Source organism: Camelus dromedarius, chromosome 21, assembly GCF_036321535.1.
Source record: "Camelus dromedarius isolate mCamDro1 chromosome 21, mCamDro1.pat, whole genome shotgun sequence".
NCBI classification, from domain to species: Eukaryota; Metazoa; Chordata; class Mammalia; order Artiodactyla; family Camelidae; genus Camelus; species Camelus dromedarius.
In genome coordinates, this window is record NC_087456.1 from 19,363,123 (window position 1) to 19,385,955 (window position 22,833).

Consider the following 22,833-nt stretch of genomic DNA (forward strand, 5'->3'; position numbering starts at 1 on the left):
CCAAAACAATAAAATACTTAGGAATAAATCTGACCAAGAAGGTGAAGGACTTATACATGGAGAACTACAAAACATTGATTAAGGAAATTAAAAAAGACAAAGAAATGGAAAGATATCCCACACTCTTGGATTAGAAGAATCAATATTGTTATAATGGCCATACTGCCCAAGGCAATCTACAGATTTAATGAGATCCCTATCAAATTACCCAGGACGTTTTTCACAGAACTAGAACAGATAATCCTAAAATTTATATGGAATCACAAAAGACCCAGAATTGCCAAAGCAATACTGAAGAAAAAGAACAAACCTGGAGGAATAACCCTCCCAGACTTCAGATAATACTACAGAGCTACAGTAATCAAAACAGTGTGGTACTGGCATAAAAACAGACATATGGCTCAATGGAACAGAATAGAGAGCCCAGAAATAAACCCACAGACCTATGGTAAATTAATCGTCAACAAAAGAGTTAAGAATATACAATAGAGAAAAGACAGTCTCTTCAGCAAGTGGTGTTGGGAAAACTGGATGGCAGCATAAAAATCAGTGAAGTTAAAACATTCCCTCACACCATACACAAAATAAACTCAAAATGGCTTAAAGGCCTAAACATAAGATGGGACACGAAGTTAACATTTAATCTAGGTGGGCTATTTTAAGAACTCACTCAAGGGACTGTAAGATGAACAGGCATCTGCAAAGCCTGATGCAGCCCTGGCATTTTGTGCAGGCAGGCCACCTCAGTCTCACACCCCAGCTGGGTGCTGGGCAGGTGGTTCTGGGCGAGGCCGGGAGGAGGTAAGGAAGGGAGGCACTGGGCACACTCCCTCCCCGGTCCTACCTGCAGGACCCCAAGAGTGAGCGCCTGCATGCCTCACCCTGTGCCCAGACCTGCTTCTGACACCGATTCTAAGAGTTATGCCAAGTTTAGAAACCCTAGAAGGTAAAAAGATGTGCTTTTTGTTTTAGAATGAAGTGTACTGTGGAGGCTGTGGGACGTCCTGCAGTACCTTGTTTAACCCACTGTTTCTCCACTTCATTTGATCACAGAGTTCTTCTTTTCACCTAAGAGCCCTTTCTTCACCTAAACCTATTAATGCTCTTTGGGGAAATGAGAATAGAGGGGAAGGCAGTGGATGGGGTCCAGCCACTTGGGTTCTGGACTGTAATCTGCCTCTAGTCCCACATGCCTGATGTGTCCAAGTTTCGTCATACAGGAAGGCTCTCCAGAGCCTCTGACATCCTCAGCCGCATTTCTGCTGCATTTAAATGGACTTCTTTGACCTCCACCTCACCCTAGGCAGCTTGCTTGTGCTTGCACTTCTGTGAGCTGTGGATGGACATGCTGACAGCCCTCTGGGCGTGGCAGACCCCTGTCACTGTGTTGGGGAGTAAAAGCTGCCCAGGTGGGCAGCCAAGCACTGGAACACTGAGCCCCTCACTGCACCACGGGGAAGGACAGGCTAGGGGCTGCAGCCATGCCCTGCTCTTGCACCCCAGCCCCCACTAACAGCCAGGACCCACGCTCAGCTTCAACAGACGGGGCTCCTGTTCTCTGATACAGGATCTCCAACATCCTTCGAAGAACACTGGACGAGGGTAAGCTGAACATTTAGGAAGCAAGTGACAGTAGCCAACCCCGTTTCAGTTTCGAGTAGCCCCGATGGGGCAGTCTTCCACTCAGAAGACCACAGTGACGCACCAGGTGATCACTGGTTCAGCCCACAAGCGGGAGACCAAAGAGGGAGAGACAATGTCAGGCTCTGTCTTGGCTACTGACAAGGGCTTTTAGGACATGGGGCTGTATTTTTCCCACTAAAAGACAGTAGCATGGGGTGGGCAGCATGCATACTGGCCAACACAGTTGTGGAGGGCCATCCGTCGGATGAATAACTCATTCGGGGAGACTCTGATGGAAAATTCCACATTATGGGAACAGGAGCCTTTTCAACTATATGACATGGTGAGCTTGGAGATCAACGAGGGCAGCTATTCACTTTATTTTTAGAAATCTGTCACCTTTTATAAAAAGAAGAGTGGTATGGTAGGAAAGGTATAAGATTTGGAGTTGGATGGTCCAAGATTCAAACTGTCTCCTGGGGCAAGTTTCTTAACTTCTTTGAGCTTCAGTTTTCTCATCAGTGAAAAGGGAAATAATATCACAGGGGTTATTGTAAGGATATCCTATTGACAATGATGATGTAAGGATCCCATGAGATAATCTGTCTAAAGCGTTTTAGCCAGTGCCTGGCACAGAGAAGATGAGTCGTAAGCATGGAAATTCAGTCCTCTTCCCTGGGGCTGTCTTGTAGCTGATGCCATATGGTATGGCTTCATTTCTGCACAAGCTTGATACTCCAATGCCCCAGCTTTGAGAAGGTCTGAAGCTGCCTTTCAAAGCAGTCTCTGGATTGTACGTCAGTGCCCTGAGGGGAACAACCTGATGTCACCCAGAGCTAAGGGGTCTCATCTTCTCTGGACATTATCAGAATGTATTTCTCCCTCCGTTTCCAGTTCTCTCTCTGCCCACATGTTGTTTGTTAACATTTACAGTGCTCGTGGGCAGGAATCAAGAGGGCAGCTAAAACTTGTATTGCCATTGGCGTCATTCCCAGTCTGCTCCGAGAGAGGTGGGCTTTAAGCACAAGTGGGTAGATTAACGTGCACAGATTTCAATGGTCTGATATAGCCCAGGGATCACTGCTCTGATAGGTGTCTGGTGACTAGACTGTGATCATCAGAGCTTCAACAATTGAGCTAAAGGCTTTGTTTCCTGTTAAAACACGGGTGTCCTTGGGAAAGCCAGTTTACAGCTGCCAGTCAAGAGACTCCAGTGAGACAGAAGGATCTGAGAGTGGGTTTAGAAAGGGCCATAGGGAGACAAGAGTGGGGCTAGAGGAGCCACCACTGGTGGGAGGCAGGGAAGGGGTACAAGAGGAACAGCGTCGGGTCAGAGGGTGGGGATGCCACAGACCGAGTCTGCTCCACAGACTCGCCCGGCATCAAGGTCAATGAAACAACTCCTCCATTAACCTTCAGAGAAGTGCCAGCCCTCAGTTCCTCGTCTTTCTCATTCTTCTCTCTCCATGACTGCAGCGGTGGGTGGGTTCCTGTTAGGCAGGAGAGCTCCCTATTTTCAATGGTTTGGGTCCTCCACATGACATCTAGGAGGCACCTCTGTAGCACAACCCCTGAGCCCACGTGGTCCGCATCCTTCCTGCCAGACCTTAGCCACCCTGCAGGCTGTGACCCTCACAGGAGTCTCTAAAGCTACTGGGAGAATACCTTTGGCAAAAACCAATTCTGGCCAGTTTGGTTCATTTAACACTGCTCTGGACAGGGAACAAGGATGACGCCATTTGGGTTCTATGTAAACAGAAGCCAGAGACTGAAGAGGTGAGAGGGGTAACGCCAAAGCAATGGCTCCGCCCAGGATGGCCTGGCTTGCGCTGAGCGGAGCAGGGAGGCTGCTTTCCCACGAGGCCGGGTCTGTATCCCTGGCGCTCCCTTCCCTCAGCCCCCGGGCTTTCCACTGCCGCCTGGCCCTCCACCAGACACGCACACACTGCAGCACTCGGGGGCCGGCCACGAGGACTGTTCTTGTCTCGCAGGACATCTTGAGAGTGGAGTCTGTGTTTATGTGTGTAATTGCAGGCTCAACCAAAGGCCACGTGAGACGCAAGTGCTCTGAGTAGGTTGAGTTTTACACGTTCCATCTGTTGCTGAGCACCTTGCTGGGCGTCATGTCTCCAGTCAGAGGATTGGCCTAAACATTTTAAGCTGCTGACGAAGGAAAGCTGGCCCCGCTTGTGGCATACATTCGTCGGTTCATACACGTGCTCTTATAAGGAAGTGGAACTCAGTGCACTTGCTCACTCACAGCCGGGGGGGCCGGTACGATGTTGAAGGATGTCCCAACTTGGACTCCGGGATGGCTTCAGCGCCTCATTTTGTGTCTTTACGGTCACTAGTGTTAATGAAATCTTGACAAAGCAAAGCCAAAAGGCAAGTGTACCTTGAGAGGATCCCTGAGAATCAACCTTTAAAGGGGCAGCTTTGCTTCTGATTTGCCAAGGAACTGGGGTGCCAAACAGGAGCCTATTATCCATTTCAATACCCTCCAAGTAATCAGACTCTGTCAGAGGTTGGGTTAACTTTTAAAAATATTTTATAACCTGCAATATGGCACAGTCCCTAACCATTCAGATACGATGCCGGCCATAGCAATGGAGCAGGTCCTGGAAGTCTTCTGCAGTGTACCCACCCACCCTTTTTGGTTCCTGGATTACAGGAAAGTTCCATGAGAGGAGCCTGTGTAGCTGTACAGTGGGTTTGGGGTGGTGGCTGCTTGCCAATTGGGAAAAAAGTATTCTAATGCCATTATGAGCATAGGTCAGCACCAACAGGTGATTCTCAGACCTGTTGAGGGTTGGGGAGAGAGGGTGTGGCTATGGTGTAACTGTAACTTCTGCCTTTCTGATCACACCATAGTATTACCCAAGAGGGTTTGGTCTTCTTAAATTATTACTGCATCGACTATTATACATAGTGTTGCTATGAACACTGGGGTGCATGTTTCTTTTCAAGTTAAGAGTTTTCTCCAGATACATGCCCAGGAGTGGGATTGTTGGAGCATATGATAGCTCTATATTTAGTTTTTTAAGGAGCCTCTATACTGTTCTCCATAGCGGCTGCACCAATTTACATTCCCACCAATAGTGCAAAAAGGTTCCCTTTTCTCCACACCCTCTCCAGCATTTATCACTTGTAGACTTTTTAATGATGGCCATATTTACAACAGCCAAGGCATGGAAGCAACCTAAATGTCCACTGACAGATGACTGGATAAAGGAGATATGGTATGTATGTATATGTACACACACACACACACACACACACACACACACACACACACACACAAATGGAATATTACTCAGCCATAAAAATAATGAAATAATGCCATTTGCAGCAATGTGGATGGACTTTGAGATTATCATATTAAGTGAAGTAAGTCAGACAGAAAGACAAGTATCATATGATATCATTTATATGTGGAATCTAAACAAAAATGATACAAATGAACTTATTTACACAAACCAGAAATAGACTCATAGACACAGAAAAGAAAATATGGTTGTCAAAGGGGAAAGGGGAGTGGGGAGAGGGATAAATTAGGAGTTTGGGACTAACATATACACACTACTATACGTAAACAGATTAACAACAAGGTCCTACCATATGGCACAGGGAACTATATTCAATATCTTGTAATAACCTATTATGGAAAAGAATCTGAAAAAGAACCTATCTATCTATCTAGCTAGCTAGCTAGCTAAGTCACTTTGCTATATACCTGAAACTAACACAACATTGTAAATCAACTATACTTTGATAAACATAAGTTTTAAAAAACCACTACTGGATCAATAACTTCAGAATAAGGAAATTCTAGGAAGAACAAAACTCCTCCCAGAGCCAAGTCCCATACTAGCCTGGGGGCTGGCAGGCCGTCACTGACTCAGACCTGAGATATCAGGAGATTTCTTCTCTGTCTCCAGGGAATTCAGTTCAATCCTCCAACAGACTGAGACCAGCACCTACAGGCACTGCCAGCTCGGATTTCTACTCAAAACACATACATTTGTGTCTGGGGAAAGGCAGGCATGAAATATACTTCATTGAAAAGTTGAAAAGCACGGAGGGTAAGTTAATTTTCAAATAAGAAAGTCAGCGGCACAACACGATGGAAGGCATGATTCACCTCTGCAGTGCAGACATTTATTTTCCCACCTCGAAGAATCACCAAATTAGTTGGTAGTTGAAAATACGATCTCTGCCCTTTTTTTTTTTTCATTCGCCTTAGAGCTTACATTTTATTTTAAGACCATGAAACAACATGAGATTAAAAGTCTCACTCAGAAACAGAAGTGGAAAGGAGAATTCAGTGTTGCTCTTTGTTCAGAGAAAATACTTTCAAAGATATTTCATAACTAAAACTTAAATGTGTAAGTGGAGGTAGGGGGGGATATGTGGCTTTCCTTGTTTGGTACTTGCTGGATACAGACACATACTGTGAACTTTGGGGGAACGGAAACCTCCCACCTGTAGTCATCACCAGCTGCCTTGGGCCCAGCCCTGGCTGACAGCTCAGCTCTGCACTGCCCTCCATGTCTAGTGTCCTGGGCACAGGCAGCAATCAGAAGCCATACCTCTTGGGGTGGGGTGGGGTGGGGAGAAGGGCGGTGGGGAGGACAAGTAGTGGGAGAAATCATAAAATGTTTGGCCACTTAGTAGATGTGTGATCTCAGGCAAGGTACCCAACTCTCTCAGCCATAGCTTTTATAGATCTAAACGGGCTGATCACTTCTGCTGCTATCTAGAGAGGCAAATCTAGGTTTAGGTTTTCTGATGCTTGACACTAAAAAATATAATTTTGTAGGCCTTCTTTAAGGAAAAGAATGCAAAGCTGCCAAATACAGACTATAGAACGAGGTTTTAGAAGGGGCTCATGCAAGTGGAAATTCCTATGGCTCATTAGCTTCATGGTGAATCCACTTTTGCACACCTGCCTACCTCAAATGAGATGAGAATACAACATTGCTTTGCAAATTGTATTATAGGAACATATAACACAGTAGTTCTACAAATATATAATACTGTGTGCTTAACAATGTGCTAAGTGCAGGAGACAGAGCTGCAAACAAGACAGACATATCTCCTCCACCCTACTCCCAACCCCTGTGGAACCTAAAGTCTAGTGGTGTTGCATCGTCATCTGTGGCTGAATGCCCTCTGAATCCTGCATACAGAATGAAGCTGATCAGCACAGGTGTGATTGCTTACCTACAACACCAGCCCCTCTTCGGGCTCTCCAAGGTCCTGATTCCCACACCTAGCTTTCTGGGACTTTGGTTCTTCTCCATCTCAACGTCTGCCTTCTCCTTCCCAGCCATTGTCTTCCTGCTGACTACAATTTTTGAAACCTCCAGAGCAACAAACCAACCTTTCTAATCCCTTATTTTGAAACATAAATGAACAGAGGATGCCTAGAGTGGGGTGTGGAGGCGGTGAGTGAGAGGATTAGGGGATAGGTAACAGCTAAGGAGCATGGGGTTTTCTTAGATGAAGTTAGTGAAAATGTTCTGAAATTGATGGTAGTTTTAGACGCACAACTCTGTGAATATACTAAAGCCACTGAATTGTAAACTTTCAATGGGTAAATTACATGGTATGTGAATTATAATTCAATAAAGTTGTTTAAAAATATGCACAATGACAAAGCACCTGAAATTCAAGAGAACTTTAGAACAAGAAAAAGACCAGAAGAAATAAACTGAAGAAAAAAAAAAAAACTTGAAAGAAAGAAACTGAGATCATTCAGAAAATGGAAGAGAATTTTTTAAAAGACCATTTATCTTTGGATTTGAGAAGATGTTGCATCTAAAAAATAAGAACAGGGAGCTATAAAAAGGAAATTGTCAAGAATAAGAAAGAGTTCTTGCAAATTTAAAAACAAAATTTTTGTTGAGATATAAAGATTCTAATAAAGGTCTGTAAGATAGTCAAGGATAACTCTCAGAACATAAAGCAAAAGGCCCAAGACATTGGAAACACAGAAGGTTAACAGCTGACTACTAGGACTTTCAGGGCAAAAGAACAGAGGAAATTGAATGAAAAAGGAAAAAAAAGAAAAATTTTCCTAGAGGAGTCTTTAAAATGAAAGGGTCTAGCATAAGTGAAAAATACCCAAGCCTAGATACAACAATGTGAACTCTCAGAACATCAAAGAGACAAGCAGAGCCTAAAGACTTATAAAAAGATGAAATGGCGATCAACAAAGAAACCCTAAATCCAAGGAGAATCTGAAATAACAGATCTTAGAAGACAGTGTAGTAAAGCTTTTAAAATGGCCACTGAAAGTGATTGTGAACTGAGAATTTTATATTCTAGTTCTCCATCAAGAAATGAGAGTCCTCAATCCCCCATCTAATAAAGTGGGAAATCAAGGGACACTGCCTACAGTTGATAGGATGAAAAACAGAAATTTTAGTATATTGTTTGAAGTTTCACAGGTAGCCATTAAAAGAATGAAATAATTTTTATTATTTTTTAATGGAAAGGAAGATGAGGGAGAGAGAAAAGACAGCATAAGCTAGAGCTTTATTTTTTCATAGCTAGAAGAGTAGATACTTTCCTTAGTTGATATATAAGAAACATAAATCTAAAAACAATATTCAGAGGTATAAAAATAGCTATCATAAGTACTGAAAACATAAGTGTTTTTTAAAAGCTGCTGTTAAGAAGCAGGCTTGAAAGTGGGTAAGGGTGAGGCAGAAGACTACTGCTTTTTACTTCAAAAATGAGATACAAAGTTTAAAAAGAAAAGTTTTAAAATCTAATTAATAGGACTTTTAAATACAGAGCCCAGAAGCACCAAAGAGAGCCCAACCCTGACACTTGAGTGGCTGCTCCCAAAATTACTATGTAAAACTAACTCCTCCCTGGTTTGCGTCTTCTGCAGTTATCTGAGATTGGGAAATGTCATCTTATTCTAAATGTCTCTTCTGGAGATTCAAAATGTACATTAGTTTACTAAAAACTTTGAGAAGTTCTGCAGAAAGGAAACCAGTTTAACTACCTTTGCAAGCGGGTCAATTCACTGAAAAATCAATCTGATGAATTACTTGCTGATTTTAATAAATTCACCAGTTGTCATTTTTTTTCCTTCAAGACTTATGACTTGTAATGGGAATGTTTTCAAAGCTTTGATAGGAATGTGTAAGTGGCAGAAAATATTAAACATTCAGAAGTTAGCAAAATGTAAATTAATATAAATGGATAATTTTCCACTAGTGAGATTGTTCAGGCTGCCTCTGGTTTCTTTTTGGATGTTTCTGAATGTTTTTAACTTTGATAAAAATGTCAAGCATTTAAAGTTTTTCTTTCCCACAATTCCTCCAGTGGCCTATTAGCCTTAACGTACTATTTCTAGCAATTAAACATTTAAATTAAATATAAATTCAAAAGCATCCCAAAGAGATAATAATAATAGCTAATAAGCTATTTAGGAATTGGTGAAAGAACCTTAGAAAGAACATTAAAAATGCTTTATTAAAAAAAAAGAAAATAACATTTCTAAAGCATAGGAGAATATCAAATATAGCTGAAACAGTCCTATCAAACCATTAGACAGAAAAATTGTAGTATTTCCAATAGGAGTTTTTCAAATAATACTGAATTTTGTTTTGCTGGCCTTCCAGAATTTTAGAATTTTCCCTTTAATATCTTGGGAAGTGTGTCAATATTAGTTAATATTCAGAAAAGCATCTTTCAGTGTCAGTAATCCAGACTGAACATTTCTGAAAAAGGTGCTAGATCGTCACTGGTAAATTTGGAGTACATGGCAAAATAGGTCTTTCACGGAACTGGCTATCACCGATTGATTTTCAGCAAGCTGACCTGAAGCCATTTTATTTTATTTAACCTAGCTTTCCCCAAACTCATTTGACCGGGATCCTTTTTGCACATCATATCAGTGGAACAATTATCCCCAGGGAACCTACTTTGGGAAATGTTATTTAACAAGACTGGGCTCAAGTGTGTGCGCTGGAGGCCCGGAAGAAGAGCAGACTTTGATCTTATTGGTCAGAAGCTGATAACAAGGGAACTAATGAGAAAAGATACTTAACTTTTAGCCAGATGTTCTATTTCTTTCAGTCTTCAGACTCTATTCATCCATTTCTAACCGTGAATAATTCCACATTTTACGTTAATTTTAAAAATTAAAACATTCTATTTTTACAGGAAACTACTGAAGTGTTGGCTGTCTTCTCCCTCTCACACTCTGTGGGTGTGAGCAGCGGGTGCCTCCACACCTCAACGCTCTCCGCTCCCAGGGGTCTCTGTGACAACTGCCAGCACAGTGCTGGGAGGGAAAAGCAACTTCTCTGGGGCTGAGGTCCCACACTGACCAGCCTACCAGGACAGAGAGGATGCAGATGTGGGAAGCTAGGCTGGCCGGGGAGTGGGGAATGGTGGGCAAAGTGGCAACTGAGAGCACAAGCCAGGCTTAAAAAGGCCACTGCTGCCTCGCCCAGCCAGTGCCGCTTCAGGCATACAGACCCACTGTCACCGGGACTTCTGACTTCCCCAGCAAAGCTAGAAATCTAGACCTTTTAAAGTGCAAAAATCTGCTTCCTAGAGGTTAGCAGCTGTTTCAACTAAAAACAAAACAAAACACCATGCAACTGATTAGAAATATATCCTTTTCAAATATATATGAATGTGTATGTGTGTATATTTGTATATGGATATGTATACATTCATACAATATAAGTGATATCACTTTGTGACGTAATTTATCTTATTCTACCACCTACTAAGTTATAGAAAAAAACTGCAAGCTATTAAAGCTATTCTTAGCCTCAGGATGTTCTCTTAGAACCAGAGGAAGGAAAGGGTACACATCATTCATACTTAATAATAATCGAGGCAATAGACAATGACAGTTGAGTTGGTTTGTTTTGTACTTTACTTGTGACTAAAACTGACGAGGTTTTTGGAGGATTTTGAAACTCAGAATCTCAGTCAGACAGGACATTAAAGCTCATTTGGACAATCCTCCCACCTAATGAAGGAATTATTTTGAAAAAATTCCAACAGATGGTCACCTATTGTGTAAACACTTCCAAAGATAGGTAATTTACTACTCCTCAAAATAGAATGGTCCGTTATTGGATGCTTGAATTGTTAAACTGCTCTTCCTAATATCCTGGCATGAAATGTGCCTTCCTCTAATTCCAAATCTTACGTTCTAGTTCCTCCTTGTCTAGTCATGAGAAAGAGTCTACTCCCTTCCTACTATAGCCCTTTAGAGATTTGAAAACTTGTAACAGGTCTCCCTTTCCTTCACAAAGGCTTTCCATATTGTAGTGAAACATCTCCATTTCTCGTATTATGTCGCTGTAAGATCCTTCTCATTGTGGTCACTCTCAGTGAAATGGATGCATGTATCCAGTCTCTTACAAGTACTTAGAATAATGCAGCGTTAAGGTTATAATTATCTTTCCTGGCCATTGCACTAATCTCCCACAACCCCCCATGTATATCAGGTAGGAAACTTAATGTTATAGGAATCAAGAAATCCAATTCAAACTGGCTGATAAGAAGATGAAATTTATCAACCTGTTTGTGTAACTCAATACTACAGGGACAGAATCGGTTTCAGGCAATGCTTGAACAATGTGACCTGGAGCTCTCTCCATTCCTTACCTCTGCTTCCTAGGTTTGGGCTCCATTCTCTCTCTTTGTGGCCCCAAGGGACCTAACAGCCTGCATCTCTTATAGCCATGTGCTTCCTCTGTCATGAGCCACAGGAAAGGGAAGGCAACTTAATATCGCAAATGAAAGTCTAAGAATAGATCATCAATGGCTCTAACTGGTCTGGCTTGAGTCAGGTGACCAGGGAAATAAGATTCTCCAGCTTAAGCTACTCATGGGCTGCCTCTGTGGTCGATCAAGCACATACAAATGACGACTAGGACATCTGAGGTTCTATTAAGAAAGAGAACGGAGGAATTAATACTAGTGGGGCAACCAGAAATAATCCACTACAAAATGCTAAATTCTCCAGCCTGTTACTGAGTTTTTAATCACAAATGCAGACTTTCCCATGTATCTCTGTTTAAGTTCATCTTGTTGCTATAGACCAAATGTTTCTAATTAAGGAGATAATTTTGAAGTTTGGTTTAGTCCCCCAAAGTATTAGTTATTCTTCACAGCTTTGTATCCCTTGCAAATTGGATATACATCACTTCTATGTATTCATCTCATTAAGTCTTTAATAAAAATGTTGACTCAGAACCAAAAAAGTGGAGCTTTGAGGCATACCATTATATATTTCCCCAAAGGAGTATATCAATCTGTTAATGGCTACAGTTCAGAAATAGCTGTTTAAAAGGTATAAATAAACCTTCCCAGCTCAATCTAACTACAGAAAATGTACCAGAAGGCATGATCAAATACCTTGCTGAAATCAAGGTGTACTCTTTCTGTAGCATTTCCCAAACAAATGCAGTCTTCTGGCTACGTTCCTCGGTGCCCATGGCCAGGAATAGGCAGTGTACATTGGGACTGGAAAACCTTCACAAGCTGTATCAACACTGCCATCAGGTGCACTTTCTTATGCAGCTTCTCTGCCTCAGGTAGGGCCTCACCAGACTCCCAACCCACCCTTTCCCCTTGCAGCTCACAGACTTCTTCCCAAGCAGCTAGCTTGTGTTCTGGTCCAAGTGAATGCGGCTGCTCCCTTTACAGTTCTAGGAATCTGCTCTCACAGAACTTTATTCCTGATGCAGAGCCTTAATGGTACAGCGCTGCGGCCTCTTCCTCTCCATGTCATTGCCTTGTATTTATCAGCCTTTGGACTCTCTTTGCCACCTTTGAACCTTTTTCTTTTCAAAATGTTTACCAGTCTGTTTCTGAGTAGACTAGTACAACATTCTCCTGGTTTGTCCGTCATCTCCTCCCCATCCCTACCCCCCCAGCTTTTGAATAACTTCTGTGCCATCCCAAACCTTGTTACTGATACAGCTGCCAGCATGTCATCTCTGCTGGGACAGGCAGGGATGGAAGTGAGACCCAAAGAGGCCAAAGGAATCTGTCCAAAATACGCATTTTGAAATGTAGAGCTGAAGGAAACAGAACCTTTTCTTTGGTCACAGAGCTAGAATAACATGAACGGGCGCTGCTGGAAGCCGTCTTCGCTGCCGTGTTGTGGGGAAGACAGCCCGTGGGGAAGGAGATGAGGACAACGTGGAGGGCTGAGCAGAGCACAAAGAAACAGGCCCAGCGAGAGAAGGGAAGGATTGAGAGTCAGAGACACAGAGAGAGACCAGTCTGATGACCCAGACTGTATCCTGGAATTCTGTCACATCACTTCTGTGGGCAGCAAATTCCCTTTCATGCTCAGGCCGTTGGCACTGGGTTTCTGTCACTTGTAACAAAAAGAATCTTGACAGATTCACGTAGCAGGAAGGCAGGGATGTAGCTGCAAAGACCGCGCAGCCCTCACCCCCTCTGTAGTGTAGGAACCATCTACACCTTCCTAAACAAACAGATCTGGGCTCGAGTGGACTTGAACATTCTTTTGGTAAATTATAACCAGAGTAAAGTAAATAAACCCAAGGCCCAAGTTTGAAGCCCAGCTCTGCCACCCACGGAGTGAGCGGGCAAGTCACATCAGTCTCATCGTCAGTGGAGGACAGGACAGGCTAACCTCCTCCTCCCAGTGGCTGTGAAGGTGAGAAGGATGGGCGAGCATCTGGTCCACAGGAGGCTCCTGATAAATAACAGCAGTGACTTTTCAGTTTAGCAAAGCTGGAAGGTAGAAGAGAGCTCGTCCAGTCCCCTCACCTGTTCCTCTCAAAAGATGATGCTACCAAGTAGCTGGTGGAGCGTCTGTGATGCTGAACCCGATTTATCCTACTTGGGGAGGATATTACGGTGACAGTTCCCATCACAAAAGAGCAGATTTGTTTCTCTTCTCTGCTGGGCAGTGGGACAGTGTGATGGGTGTTCTCTGTGCGGGAGGAGCCGTTTCCACCAGCCATTCCTTCTCTGCAGGGTGGCTGTGGTCTCCACCCCTCCCTGCTGCCCACCGCTCTCTGCGCTCCAGCCGCCTGGTCCCTGGCTGGGCTGCTTCCCTTGAACACATCTAACAATTTGAACATGAGCATTTTCTCCAGTCTGTGTGCTCTCGTGAACTCAAGAGTGTTGTACTATCTAGGCCAAAGGATAATTTTCGAACTCAGAATAACTCGGCTATTTCAAAAACCAGGACCTATCATTTTCAGGCCATTTACTCCCCATCTTTCATTTCTTTCAAGGACCTCTTACTGTTCCTTACAATTGCTATCACCATTCCCTGTAAGTGATCAAATTTATGAGGGCTGATGAATCCGTTTTCTTTGTGCAATTGAATTGAAGGTCCATTCCTCATCTATCCTTGGAGAACTTCTGAAAATTCAATATGGACTTCACTCAAAAGGCACAGATGAAGAGCACATGAGTGTGTCGAGCAAAAAAATAATTTTTTTATGCAAAACACGTATTTATGTGAAATTAAAGTTGGTTTTAATGAATTCTTTTTGAGCCTTTCAAAGTTACATTCATCATTTCTCATTTCTTGGGCCTGCCTGATTTTCTGTCAGCTCCCTATGGGGGAAAATGGGGTATTTTTTTCTACTTTCTTTTCCAAGAGCTGAGAAAAAGGAAAAGAGATAGCAGCTAAGTAGCTGCAGGGGCAGCCAAGCAAGAGATTGATTCAACAGGAGAAATTCAATGCATCCCAAGATTCCCTAGGATTTGCTATCCTGCTGTTTAGGGTACAATTTGTTGTAATAAGAAACTGAAGATTTTCTGTCAGGAAAGTCAAAGTACTCAGTGAAGGTTTGTGAAAGTCAAAAAAAAAAAAAAAAATGAAACACAATGGGAAATGTTTCTATCCTGGAAATGCTTTCATAAATAAGCCTGAAGACCACGTCCCAGAGAATGTATGTTGACCAGGTGCACTGGTGAACGCAGAAGATGAAATGTTTTCCTGTGCAGGTGACCTAATCCCAGAGTGGAGTGTAGCTCTCATCTTGCTGCACTGGGAGCTGGTGTACTGGGAATCAGGCAAATGCAGCAGAGAGAGAGTATCTCCTGGGTCCGGACCTGGCCCAGGGTCTCAAGAGTCAGGGTAGGTGAAAGTGTGGGAGTGGATGAGGCTGGCCCGCAGCTATGTGGTTTTCTTGTCTGGGAGGAGAGCGGCTGTGGACAACGCACTGATCTAATCATCCCAGGGCAGGAGGAGCTAGTGGAATAAAGTTCAGCACAGGATTTCACACTACGATCCAGGATAAAGTGGAAGATGGGTCCTATGAAAGATGGTCAGGCAGTGGTCCTCCAGCAGCCAGGAGAGACGGACTACATGGAGCTGTGTGGCTGGGAAGCAGGAGAAAGCACAGGCTTCACACGTGTGCTGCCCTGCCCGGCATGTGGGGGGTGATGTGTGGGTCACCACCCCACCCCCCTACTAGGGGCTATACATATATGAGCAGGGCCCAGTCACCTGTGCCATCCTTAAGTCAGGTGGGGATAAGCCAGGTTGGATTAAGGGTTGGTCTGTGAAGCTGTCAGATGACCTAGGCCTGCCTGCTGCTACCCAGAGCTCTGTCAGGACCTGCAGCCCTGGTTCAAGTGCCAGGGGCCTGGGGTGGCAGCCATAGTCAGAAGAGCTGTGGCGCCCAGGAGAGCAGGTAGGCCTGTGAACACCTGCCTCCTCTTTCTCAGAGTGTGTGCCAGGTCCACACACAGACTGTCCCTATGTCTCTTTCAGAACAAAGACCACAAAGCTGGGTCATTCTCATGCAACCAGTGGGTTCAGGGCTGGACCCACCCAGTACCCTGGTCAATAAACAGGTCTTTACCCAAACACAGAGATGGCATTTCCAGCCAGACAGTCAGAGCTAAAGGGAAGTGAGAGCGCTTTAGCACAGTGGCCCACTGATGGTGGGATGCATTCATTTCTCTACTGCCCCAAGAAAAGTGCAGTCAGAGAAATTGCTCACACTGCTCTCCTTTATAGTTCCTACAAGAGCCTCGCATTAGCTCCAGGTTATCTGTGCCTGAAAAACACCAGTAACTGGGCACAAGCTCCAGTGAGTACTTAGTAAACACCTGCGCACCTGAACCAACATCTCCTCATCATCCTGGCCTTCGCCTTCAGGCCTCCTCCGCCTCCCTCTTTTCTCTCCTTCCCCTTCTCTCTCCTTTTGTTGTATTTCTAGAGTCTGAATGAAAAGAGCCCTTTGGAATTAAATTAAAGGCCTGATATTAAACAGGTTAAGGTAAGAGTTTGGGCCTTGGTGGACCCATTGCCCCACTGCCAGGCTGGCAGTCACTGCCCCAGTGTCAAGTCAAAGGGCTTGGCTAAGAAATCAGTCTCGCAGACCTGGCAGCAAAGAAAAAGAGGCCCTGATTAGATGTATCAGTAACTCGGTATTTTACACAAACACGCACACAGAGCTCAAAATCTTATACAGGGGTTTGGCCACCAAAGATACTTTAATTGAAAATTACCGGGTGGAAAAAAATGATTAAGTAGCTAAAGGATTATTGTCCACATGAGTAAGCAGAGAATAAAACATTTGCTCATTCACTGGGTGAAATAATTCTGTAAAGCTTACCATAGAAGATAGATGGCAAACAAAGTAAGAGAACAGAGCACTGGGTGAAGCGTGGATTCTCACATCCCCTCCCGGGTAGAGAAGTGGCTCTGCTCTACCTCTGGGTCCTCCTCTGTGAGGCTGCAGGAGGAAAGTTCTACAACACACAGCACAGCCAAGGACCCCGCCCTTCAGGAATGAGCTTCACTGACGGGTCCACGGACACGAGCACCCTCACAGCATCTGTGTGACACGGGGAGGCGAGGGGGCAGCCAAGGCCGGCCCAGGCAGGTGCTGAGTGAGTGGCCGCGCCCTGTGTATCGCCCACCCACTGGCTTTGCTGCCTCCTGGTCTAGAACATCATGCTGATTGATGACAAAAACCCACAAAAGAGCAACTGTACGTCTCCAGGAGAAAAGCCAGCTTGAAAACAGTAGTAGAAGGTACTGCTGTGATGACACCTTACATTTTATCAACTTACCTGCCAAAGCTTTCTTTTTTTTTTTCCAAAGCTTTCGAAGGAAAAGCTTTATAGTCATTAAAAACTGACTGGCAAGGTGAAAACGGATACGGCTGCTGTGTGGTTACGGACCATCTCGGAGTTACAGACACTGACTTGTAACCATGTCACGTACACACACGAACAGCTGCGTTTTCCTTCCACTCTTCCCACCATCTTTTTTTCCCACAACAAAGCACGTAAACTCATCTGAGCTGAAACCTGACTCTTTCCAGCTTTCTTCCCCTCGAGGGGGATCTCACAGCCCTCACCCTGTCCTCCGATCACAGTGCCATCACACAGGCATGCACACCTGTGCGAGACCCTTCGTCGTCCATGTTCTCCTGCCTCCTTCCAGGTAAACCACTCAGTGTCAGTCCCATCACTCTTTGTGGACAAGAATATCAGTACTGGCAACCTCACTCTGGAAGAAGAGATTCTCACCAGGAAAATGAGAAGGCCCATATATATTTTTAAATGAATTTAAATCAGATATAATGTCATGTTCTCCATTCCTGATTCTTTTGAGAAAAGAGGGACATTTTGGTAGATGGGGGACACAATTTGTGAATAGTTATCTACATTGAAAATGAATCTAACCTTTGATGCAGCAAGTCCGCATTTAGGAATCTATCACATGGACTCACCCTGTGGATTCAGTCACACGTGAACACAAAGATACAATTCCGTGGATGTTAAGCATAGCATTGTTTGACACAGTAAACACAAACGGAAAGAAGAGGGACTGATCGGCAAATCATGGCACATTCATGAGATGACATACTATGTATCTGTTAAAAAGAATGAGGTGGGTTTTCAGGAGTGGATCCGCACAGATGCCCACACTGTGCTGTAAACTGAAAAAAGCAAGTCATGGCTTGTGAGACAGAAAGTGGTCCTGTTTTGCCCTCCTCTCTCCCACTAAGGGGAGTCCTCGGCTTCCCCGTCCCTTTTCTCCTCCCCACCCACCACACTAGAAGGCAGATTTAACAGATGAGGATTGGGACTGAGTCTCTCCCCAGGAGAAATAAGAAGACAGAAAGTAAGGAAAAGGAAAAAAAAAGTCAGTGGGTAGGGGGAGTGAAAAAAACTCATGTGCACAGTTTTGAGGGGAAAAGAGTACAGAGTGAGGGAAAAAGAGAGTCTCCGAGGTTATGTGAAGAGCTGGGAAAACAGAACAAAAATGAGGGCTTTAAAGAAATATGAAATTGTATTATGAATGGAACCCCCATTTATATTTTTGGAATGACTCTGGTAAATGTTAGGACGATTTATTTACTTTCAATACTCCCTCCCCATCTCTCTCTCTCTCCAAGCTAAGACTGCGTCACATGGGGCTTTGGAATACATTCAGACTGGCGCCTCACACACAATGTCCTTTCCTGGAAGTATATACTATTCTTACAATAAACATTAACAGAACATGTGCAAATACAGTGAAAGTCTTCCTCAAAGCCTTAAAAAGCCCCTGTATCACCTTATCAATCTCTGGTTCCTAAAGAAAATCAAGTTTAATTTGTATTCAACATAATCTAAATCTCAGTTTTTAAAACTATGTTCAATTTTATTTTCGTATTTCCTTCTGTTTTTTAAAAAAAATTATAGCATATTGATGACATTATGGGCTGCGCCGACTTTCTAGGGGACCTTGCCATGATCTCTGATACCTTCCTCAACAGGAAAATGCTTCCCAAGTTTCAAACCACCAACTGACAAACACGCTTTTTGAATCCAATTCATCTTACGGTCGAGATTTGACTAAATTAAAATTTTAAATAAAATGTATGAAATATCTCTAAATTACTTTCATTCTACTCAATGTTTATAATGCTGAGGGACAGATGACTGTGCATTTATGATCCCAGATACACACATACATACTCAGAAGAAATATCATGAGCTAATACTGAAGATTATACATTTTGTTGTACGTGAATGAATTCTAAATTGCTTTATGAAACAAAGAACTTCAGATTTTGTGTTGCATCATAAAAAGAACTTCTACTGAATAAAAATAAATGATGGAGTAGCAAGAAGGGAGCTGAGGGCAACGGGTTGATTTGGATAAAAATGGAATATAGACATTCTCCTCTAAGGTCAGCAGTTAAAATCTAGCTAAGGTCAGGAGGGACAAAATCATCACCAGAGTCTTGACCTCAATCTAGTTGTTGCAAACAGTGTATTAACAGTGTCAAACTGTCACAGCAGATGGCAATCCAGTCCCCTCTCAGTACCTCACGCCCAACTGCCCATGTCCTTGGTCACAGGTGGACGAAAAGCCCACCCAGAGCATTTGCTGGGAGACCGTGCAGATGGCTGACGGCCCACAGCCTGAGTTCCCTCGTTCACACCTAAGGTGTGAAAACCACTGCCCCCCGCCCATGCCCACCTCACACCCTAGGATTGCTGAGGGCTGACAGGGCATCTGACGCATTTGTTCCTTATTTTCTCTTTTGTCTGAGCTAAAGGGGAAAATGGCCAAGGCTGACAGCATCCACCCCTCTCATTTCTCTTAACTCTGTCGGTTCTGGATTATTGATAGCCCTCTCCTCTGCTATGACTCTGAAAGCACAGAGTTCAGATCTCACTCATCTGAAGTGGGTCAATGTGGACTCGACTTCTGGAAATACCGAACACCACAGAGCAACCCTTGACAAGCTCCAGGGAAGAGAAACGGAGGGAGGCTTGGAAATCTGTCATCCAGTGTAAGAACACAGTGCGAACTGACAGAGGGATCACGACCGGCAAAACCCTAGGAAAATAGAACCCAAAGTATTCCAAACAGCATGGGGTGCAGTCTGGCGGGCTTGGGCTTGCTTACAAGAAAGGCCTCTCTGTTCGATTCAAGTCTAGGTCAGTGAAACTGCCACTTAATTAAGGAGTAAGAAAGCCCATCAGAGAAGCCCGGGCGGGTATGGGAAGAGGATTCAAAGCCACGTGCAGGACAGGCTTCCTCAAAGGCGTGCAGCCTTCCCCATGAAGCCGTGGACCAAGGTAACACTCCCGTCTCGGAGGGGCCTGGAAGGGGAGGGCGGGGCACGTCCAGCACCAGGCAGCGGTGGGGACGAGCGGCAGTGACTGGTCTGGGGGAGGCAGGACTTTCTGCCTTCATCTCCTGGCCACGTCCGTCCACACACCCAGCAGTTTATGGTGCAGCTTCCTGAGATCGAGCCCCAAGTTCCGAGAGTAACACCAACCACCCCCGATCTGCCCCTCATTGCAACACAGGCTCAGGGAACGAACGAAGCCTTATCTCTTTGTACGCAACTCGTATTTCCTGAGAACCCACAAGATTCATCATACCTCACAGACATTTCATGCTCATGGGAAAGTCTACACTCTCAGCCCCCCAGGCAATCACTTGTAAGTTTGATTAAAGCTGACTCACAGTCTGGATTCCAAAGCTGTTCAACCACAAGGCAGTGGGAGAAGCCACGTTCAGAAGTTCCAGAAACACCCGCAGGGCCACCCTGGTGCCGCGCTGGCCTCTGGACATCTGCCACACACCTGGCTGGGTCCATGCCATCTTTGGGCTCTTTGCCTGTGCCGTGCTCCTGGCTCAGGCCTGGCTTCCTGACCCGGCGTGTCGCTTCCAGCTCCCTACCTTTGTATGAACTGACGTCCTGGACCCTGGCTTGCTTCTGTTTGTACTGAGTGGATGCTGGTAGCTTCCTCCTCAGTCGTCTCCTGAAGGTTTTTCCCACGTGGGGACAGGCAGTATTCTGGCTCTGCCTCCCTCCACTCCTTCCCCAAGGACTGGTCCTAGCCTGCTGTGCCGGGCGGCCCAGGTCTAAACTCGGACTCTCTCTGCTCAGTCCCTTAGGGCTGACATCACGTCCACGTGGTCTCCAGAGCTGGGAAACTCAGTATCTGCCCAGGGACCTCCCCCAACCTCCCCAGGCCCGGATGTTTTTAGGGCACCTTCCCCACAGTAAGAGACCTTGTTCTGTGCTGGAGACGGCTATTCCAACCTCAGATGATGGTCAGGATGTCTCCGCGACCTTTCCTCTGGCCTGATCTGCCTCGATTCCAGACTTAGTTCTTAGCCCACTGCAAACCAGAGTCCCAGGCACACCAGCACCAAACTCTCAGCACCAGACTTCAACAATGCCCTGCCTCCCAAAGCTCCTCTGAGCTACAAGAACATCCAGGGGCAAAACACCCACTGGTCTGGGGAACTGAGGCCAGTCAAGAAATAACTAATTACCCACAGTTCCTTGACCTGACTCAGTGACACGTCTGAGCGGGGCGGTCTCCCACTCTCCTGCTTGGGTCCTGAGGTGGTTATGAGGTCAGCTGAGCCGAGTGAAGGCACCTGGGAACCATAAAGCCCTGACAACTGAAAGAAACCAGCACTGTTGTCAGCCAGACTGAGGGCCCCATACCACCATCCCCCAACCCCAGGTCAGCAGGGCCTAATGACACAGCCCCCCACCCCCTCAAGCAGCTTCTGAGCTGGGCTCGTCTCGGCTCCCCCGCACGCTGGACCTGACTCTGCCACTGTAAGCAGCACACCTTGTCAGCACACCCCACAGAGCCAGCATCTCCTTCGTCCCTGCACACCCACCAGTGTCTGACACACCGAAGGAACTTTACACACGACGAACGGACGCATGTGTGAACAGAGGAGTGAATAAAACAAGGTCTGGTTTTACACACTGGTTGAGAAGCAGATGGAACACTCCTATCAGAATTCGCGATCAGGAGGACGGCACGCTGTCGAGGCTCTGCCCCAAGTGAAGCCACGGTAGCCCTGTCCCTGGGACTGACCTGTAGGGCTCCATGGTCCGAAGGCCATAGAACAGCGCCTCCTCCAGCAGACCGAGGCTGATGCAGGCGTCCATGGCGCAGTCCAGCACCTTCAGCTGGTAGACGTTGATATCAGGGAGCCGCTCGGCATTGCTGCTGATGATCGCCTGGCACGTGGCCAGGACCTCCTCCCACTCTGTTATTAACCTTAGTTAAGGATCCATTGTCTTCAGCCAAAATAAATAAATAAATAAATAAATAAAATGAGATTCTCTAAAAGACTGAAGAGCTCCCAGGCACAGGAGGGAAGGAAGCGCCCATTATTTTGCACAGATGAGCTGCCTGAAAACACACTTGAGAAACAAAAACATGTAAGTGGTGTCTCAGAGAAGTCAATTCTGTTTATGTCAACAAACCGTCTTCCAACTACACGTGTGCTCCGGGGGATGACGACTTCCAGAGAAGCACGCTGTCCTCACACTCCTGCCTGTGTTCTTCAAACCCAGGCAGGAAACGAATGCAGCTGTTAATTAAACTAAAGATTAAGTTACTTCAGTTTAAAATTATTTATGCTGTTAGCTTCTGTTTCAAAACTGATCTGAAATTAAAGAAGCTTTAGAGAGATTCCTTTTTTAAAAAGAGGAGCTCATTTTGCTTTTGTGACATCTCAACCTTGGGCATATGTGAAACCCAAAACACCACCCACAGGCACACACTAGGGGAAGCAATATAAAGAAATCCATATCCACTGGATCTCAAATGTAAGTTTTCTGATTATAAAGCAAAAGCGATCCAAGTCACTTAACCAAATAAAGCTATTCTTGTTTTAAACCTCCAAAGAAAAAGATAATATTAAGAAAGTGTGGCTTATGTACGTAAGTTGTGGGAAGAGGGAAAGGATGCTGTAAAAAGGATGAGAAGACTCAGTATTCACTTGGGAGCAACTCTGACTTTCTGATTAACCACGAGTCCACAACGTACCCTCACAGAGCCTCGTTGTGACCTCACTTTTTTAAGCCGATGAGGCAGTCAGAGGATTGGGGGTATGTCGGTGTACGGAGCACACCCAGAGTTCTCTGAGGTGAACTCCCTGGGAGGCTCCCTGCAGGTGACAGGACGGGCTCCCGGGCTCTCATCACTTCCTTCCCTCCGCTGCTGTGTGAGGCGAGACGGAGGCCCAGGGGAACACTAGGATGGGGCTGGCCCTGCTCCCACTCCTCCGTCACCTTCAGCCTGGGCAGCTCCAAGTTCATTTGCCTTCATGGGCTGGAATTCCACTAGCGCAGTCAGTATGAAGATTTCAGGTGCAGCAGAAATGGCATAGCCTTTGACTGCAGAGAAAGCTGGATTCAAATCTAAGCTACTTCTGTCATT

At 45.1% G+C, this 22,833-nt stretch overlaps 1 protein-coding gene across 2 annotated transcripts in view; it reads right to left on the bottom strand.

Annotated features, from left to right (window-relative positions):
- SMYD3 (SET and MYND domain containing 3) overlaps window positions 1-22,833 on the bottom strand; it is a 558,077-nt gene that overhangs the window by 67,117 nt on the left and 468,127 nt on the right. For both annotated transcript variants that reach the window (XM_010992333.3, XM_031438496.2), the window contains one exon: window positions 21,481-21,655. In XM_010992333.3, the coding sequence (XP_010990635.1) occupies window positions 21,481-21,655 (175 nt within the window). The remainder of the gene's footprint in view (window positions 1-21,480; window positions 21,656-22,833) is intronic.